This window comes from Calypte anna, chromosome 4B, assembly GCF_003957555.1.
Source record: "Calypte anna isolate BGI_N300 chromosome 4B, bCalAnn1_v1.p, whole genome shotgun sequence".
NCBI classification, from domain to species: Eukaryota; Metazoa; Chordata; class Aves; order Apodiformes; family Trochilidae; genus Calypte; species Calypte anna.
This window is the reverse complement of record NC_044249.1, coordinates 7,398,529-7,404,381: the sequence shown is the minus strand read 5'-3', so window position 1 is coordinate 7,404,381 and position 5,853 is coordinate 7,398,529. Positions and strand designations below refer to the sequence as shown.

The 5,853-nt window shown below is 56.8% G+C and overlaps 1 protein-coding gene across 1 annotated transcript; it reads right to left on the bottom strand.

Moving 5' to 3' along the window:
* Positions 1-3,456: 3,456 nt before the first annotated feature.
* Positions 3,457-5,140, bottom strand: POU4F2 (POU class 4 homeobox 2). Its single transcript, XM_030450703.1, has 2 exons — positions 4,838-5,140; positions 3,457-4,398 (listed from the first exon to the last, which is right to left on the bottom strand). Exons 1-2 carry the CDS (start codon positions 5,138-5,140, stop codon positions 3,457-3,459), a joined length of 1,245 nt encoding a protein of 414 aa, XP_030306563.1.
* Between the last annotated feature and the right edge of the window lie 713 nt (positions 5,141-5,853).

Below are 5,853 nucleotides of genomic sequence, written 5' to 3'. Positions count from 1 at the left end.
GGGGCAGTAGGAGGACATTAGCTCTCGGAGAGATCTGGCGAAAGATCAACGGAAGAGCTAGGGACCCTCATTAGGGCTCGGCAGCTCATTGTCTCCCAAAACAAAGCGCGCCGGTGCCTCAGACCTCCCCGGAGTGGCAGCAGAGAGACTGCCCGGGTGCCCACCCGGGTCTCTCAGAGCCCAGAAGCCTCTTGCCCTCCGCTCCCCCGACCCCCACAGCTCTTTCGTGCCTTTTCGTTTCTTATTAATCCGCTTGTGTGGGACAAGCAGTTACGGGGACAAGTCGACTAATTACCCCAGGTTTTAATTTAAGAAACGGGAGAGCAGTCTATCTCCAGGCAGCAAAAGACAGAAAATAAAACCTACCGCGTTTGCTTTCTAAGCAGCTTCCTATTATCACATCGCCACTTAATTTTATTTCCATTCTCTCCAAGTTAAATAGAAAGCCGAGCTCACAGGGGAGCTGCCATGTGCCTACAGACTGGGGATGTCAAGCAGAGAGACTCACTGTGCAAAGTTAATTTCAATTCCCGAGGAGGATTTCACATTCTCGCTCGCTCTGACCCACAGTAATTAGCTGAGATAACTAATGATTACTTACTTATTCCTTGTAATTATCTGGATTTAATAATTCGCTGTGTAATTTATTAATTCGCCCGTAATAGCCTTTAAGTGAATGGCTCATTTAAGAGGGCGAAGCGGCAGTTCAGGGGCTTTTCGCCGCCTGCTGCCTGCGCCTACAGACAGTTCTGGGGGGTTCTCTGCTGCTTTTAGGGGTCTGCCTGCCCCGTGCCCCGGCTGGGCTAGCTCCCTCCGACCAGCCGCTTACTGCACCCTTGTCTCCTCTCAAAACGACTACCGCGCCCGCGGAGTCTGGGCGGTAGCCCTGCTCGGGGTGGGGGTGTCAGGGAGGCATTTTCCTCCCGCTGCCCGATGGGTGAGGCGCGCAGAGGTGTTGGGATGCGCGCAATGCCAGCGCCGCCCCTTCCCAAATTGCCGCCCCGTGCCTGCAGCTCCGGAAGAGGCTGAAGGAGAAGACAAGCTGCGCTGCGCGCCCGCGGGAGTCCTGCGCACTTGCGGGATTGTACAGTACCGTTGCAATGGCAATGACGGCAGCGACAGCGACAAGCGCTGGCCATGTCGGGGCCGGGGGGAACGAAGCGCTGCCTTCGCACTCCTCCGCGCCCGCGGAGCCACTGCCACTGCCATGCCAGCAAGCCGGCACCCTCGGAGTGGCGGGGATGCTTTTTGAAGACGGAGCTGGTGGCTGGGCGGAAATATGAATATTTCATAATAGCGGTTGTTGTATGATCTCCTCTCCCCCCCTCCTCCCACCGCCGTCGGGTTTCCCCGGCTTTTGTGAGCACCACGCGAGGAAATAACACTTTTTTTTCTTTCTTTTTTGCCTGTGTATGCGTGGAACTTTCGTCTCTCCCGTGTCGGGAGGCAGAGCGGGGGCTCAGGGAGGGGCACCTCCAAACCTCACTCCTCCTCTCATCCCCTTCCACGCACAATCACAGCCACGCACACGGGTCACCTCTGACAGGAACTCGGCGGGCGGGGCCGGGAGCGAAGCTGTCCGTGGTGCTGACAGCCCCGCGCTGGCGGGTCAGCCCCGCTCTCACCGGGTCGGGTCAGCCCCACGGACAGCTCCGCACCCCAGCCCTGAGGAAGCAGCAGCCTCCCCCCCGCCCCTTCCCCTCCACCACTCGACTGTATTGGGGGGGAGGAAGGAGGGCACAAGAGCGAATCCCGCCACCCAAAGGCATCGTGGAGCTCGACCAGAGGGTGGAAAAGAAGCAGCAGTAAAGGCGCTTTGCTAATGAAACGTTAAAAATCTTTTTTTTCCCTCTTTTTTTTTTTTTTTTTTTTTTTAATGAAAGACGATTTAACAACATTTAAAAATAACTTAGTACATAACTAGAATAAATAAACGTTCTATTAACCAAAAGAAAAACCAACGAAATCAGGTCATGTACAGAACTTAAGACTTCAAAGTCTCTCATAGAACAGCGATACAGCGGAATCTGTAAGAATATATCTATATGAGCGTCAACGCCAATGAAATATTTACAATACATACAGGTACCCAACCGAGCACCCTCCTTTTATTGTTGTTGTTCCAAAAGAAATGTACCAAACCATTTGTGAATTTACAAGCAGTGCGGCTTCGCTCGCTCCCTTTCCTACAAATTTAAATTTGGCTTTTCTACAAACAGCCCTTCAAAAGGGACTTTCCTCCGTGGAAAAGTAGTATTGTAATCAAAGGCAATAAATAACCGACCGACCGAATAAATAAATAAATAAATAAATAAGCAATCAGATAGATAGGTAGGTAGATAAATAACCGAGCCGGTCTGAACACCGTCGCGATACAGCTTTAAAATCGAGAAAGACGGATATTGTGCTGGCAAGAAACCCGAAGGGACACCCCCCCACACGCTGTCTCCGAGGCGGACACGTCCTTTCTCGCTTCGGGAGCAGCGTGCAGTGGGAACAATATGGGAATCCCCATTAAATATGTAACGCGGTAAACAAATACCTCGGACAGTGAATCAGGCTACACAAATAATGTAGGACATCTACTATAGGGTGCCGACGCCGTACGAATAAGAATACTCGCCAGAGAAATACCTTAGGTTCAGGTGACAATTTACAATGGCCAAAAGGGACGTTCAGAAGAAGAAGAGAAAAGCTCACGTTCATAAATCCTACCAACACAAAATATTTGATTCTCACTATCCATTTTTTTTTTACTTTTATCAAGACTTAGATTAAAGAGGTGTAATTAATTAGAATGAGCACAAAATGAAGTTGCCAGAGAGATAAATTAATAATTTACAAGGGGTTGTTTGGCAGTAATCTAATAATAGCTTTTGAAGACCAGTGAACACAGCGGGATCAGCTCTTTCCCTAAGCGTTATAACTTCAGAGAAGGAAAAGGATAATAACCACAGTAAAAATATATATATATTTATATATTTATAATACGCAGTGTAAATGCAGAAAAACCTGCCATCTTTTTTTTTTTTTAATCATTATTATTATTATTATTTAAATCAAAATACTTTTGAGACGTCTCTCGCGGCGCAAGCCTCAACTCTAGATTCAAGTTTGGGTCCCGAGAACACCGTGACAGCGCGGAAACAGTGCTGCGAAGGGCACCTTTCGCGCTTGCCCCCAGGCGAGGTCTGTTAAGAATAAAAACCATCGGTACTTGCCGGGGCGGGTCCGGGCGGCGGCTCCACGGGGAAGTTCCCCCGAAAGTTGGGCGCGGGGCAGGCGGTAGGATGGGCTGGGGACGGTAGGGTGGGGTTGGTGTTGTTTGGGGTGTTTTTTTCTCCTTTTTTTTTTTTCCTTTTTTTTTTTTTCCTTTCCTTGTTGCTGTTGTTGTCACTTGTTTAATTTTAATTTTTCTGACGATGACGGTGCTGTTGATCCTCCTCCGCTGCCCGCTCAGATGCCGGCCGAGTACTTCATGCGCTTCTGCTTCTGACGCTGATTGCAGAACCAGACGCGGACCACGTTCTTCTTGAGGTCCAGCTTCTCGGCGATGGCAGCTATCTTCTCGGAGGAGGGCCGGGGCTGGAGGGCGAAGTAGGCCTCCAGAGAGCGCTTCTCGGGGGCGGCGATGGAGGTCCGCTTGCGCTTCTTCTCCGCACCGCTGAAGAGCTCGGGCTTGGCCAGCTTCTCGCGGTGCGACTTCTCGGCCTCCTCCAGCCAGGCCTGCAGGATGGGCTTGAGGGCGATCATGTTGTTGTGAGAGAGGGTGAGGGACTCGAAGCGGCAGATTGTGCTCTGGCTGAGGGAACCCACCCCCGGGATCTTCAGGTTGGCGAGCGCCGAGCCCACGTCGGCCTGGGTCACCCCCAGCTTGATGCGGCGCTGCTTGAAGCGCTCGGCGAAGGCCTCCAAGTCGCGGGGGTCGGCGTCCACGTCGCTCATGCAGCCCATGTGGGCCGGCAGCCCGTGGGCGTGGGCCATGCCCAGCGCCGCCGGGTGCATGGGGTTCATGCCGGCCATGTGGGGACCGTGGCCCGGCGTGGAGACCACGGCGCCGTCGGGGGCCGCCATTGCCCCCAGTGCCAGCCCCGGCGTCAGGTGCTCCAAGAGTTCTCCCTCCAGCGCCTGGTGGGGCTGGTGGTGATGGTGGTGGTGGTGGTGATGGTGGTGGTGGGTGCCCGACAGGGCGGACGGGTGGGAGATGGGCACCGAGGAGGAGGAGGCGGCCGACGTGCAGGGGATGGTGTTCATGGTGTGGTAAGTGGCGTCCGGCTTGAAGGGGCTGTGGTGAGGCGGGTGGTGGTGGTGGCTCTTGCTCGGGGAGACGATGTCCACCGCTGCCAGGGCTTCGGCGCGGGCCAGCAGGCTCTCGTCCAGACCGCCGAATATATTGCTCTGCAATTGCAAATAGAAGGCACACATAACGCTCAGTAGGGAATTCGCCTCCCCGCGCACTCCGCCGTGCCACTAAAACCTTCCCAGCATGTTAAAAGAGAAATCCTGGAGAAGGGGGGGGGTGAGTGAGGGGTGGGGGGGAAGAGAAGATGAGAGGAGAAGAGGGAGAGAGGGGCGAGGGAGCGGGCGCGGCGCGCAGCCGCTCGCACAGAGGCAGCCAGCGGCGGGCGGGCGGACGGACGGACGGACAACACGCACCAGCCGCACGCAGCATCCCAGGTCATAAAAATTAATACAGGCGGCAAGAGCCGCCGCATGCATAAGTTGGGCGAGCGCCCGGCGGCGCCGGGTGATTTGCTGCACGGCCATGAAAAAATCATCAGGCGGATCCGGGGAGCCGCCGAGGGGCTCCCCTTAAAGCGGGGCGGCGGGCACCTACCGGAGGGGCGGGCAGGCAGGCCCGCCGCATCGCCTCCGCGCCGCCGCCGGGGCCGGAGCCCGAGCCAGAACCGGAGCCGCCGCTGCTGGTGCCGGAGCCGGAGCTGGTACCGGAGCCGCGTCCGGCGGAGCTCCCGGTGCCGGTGCTGCTGGGGGAGCTGGCGGCGGGGGCGGCGGCGCCGGCGGAGGGGCAGGGCGAGGCGGTGTGCAGGGCCGAGTACTTGGTTTCGTGGAGGCCGCCGCCGCTGCCGCCGCTGCCGTGGGGGAGGCCGAAGGGCTGCTTGCTGCTCAGGGACATCATCATGGTGCTCGCTGCCGCCGCGGCCCGGCCCGCTGGCAGGCGACCGCCGGAGGAGGGCAGGGGCGCGGGGCCGGGGGCCCGGACTCCCCGGAAAAGCCACAGGAGCCCCGGCTCCCCCCCCTCGCCCCCACCCCCCGTAAAAAAAGAAAAAAAAAAAAATCCCACTAATCCCACTCGCCCCCCAGCCGGCTGCCCGAGCCCGCCTGAGAAGACGCGGCTGGGAGACGCGGCTCCGGCGAGCCGGGGATGCGCGGGGGATGCGCGGGGTGCTTCCCGTCCGCCTCCGCTCCTTTGCTGGCCCTCGCCTCTCGCGAAGTGCCCTCCCCGCCGCCGCGCCGGTGGGTTTTACTCTCTCCCCTCCCTCCCCTCCCCTCTCGCCTGTCACTACAGCCCAACTCCTCGGGAAGGGCCCTCCGCCTCTGCCTCCTCCTCGGCCCCGGCCCCCTCCTTCGCCGCTCCCTGCCCGCCCCCCGCCGCCCCCGCGCCCACGCCCACGCGTGCTCCCACACTCACTGCCGCACCGCGCCCCACCGCCTCCCGGAAAGGGGAGGGAAAAAGCAAAAAAAGAAAAAAAAAAAAAAAAAAAAAAAAAAAAAAAAAAAAAAAAAAAGGAGGGGGAGAGGGGAAGAGACCCCTGCGCCTCCTCAAATCCAATCTCCATTAAAAAAAAAAAAAAAAAAAAAAAAAAAAGTGAAAGGAAAGTCCTGTCCAGGCTC

What these genes read in the sequence shown, in the direction of transcription:
- POU4F2 (XM_030450703.1), bottom strand. Translation starts at nt 5,140, where the DNA reads ATGATGATGTCCCTGAGCAGCAAGCAGCCCTTCGGCCTCCCCCACGGC. An exon ending in CCTGCCTGCCCGCCCCTCCG is followed by an intron (nt 4,399 to 4,837) that starts GTAGGTGCCCGC and finishes TTGCAATTGCAG; the next exon opens with AGCAATATATTCGGCGGTCT.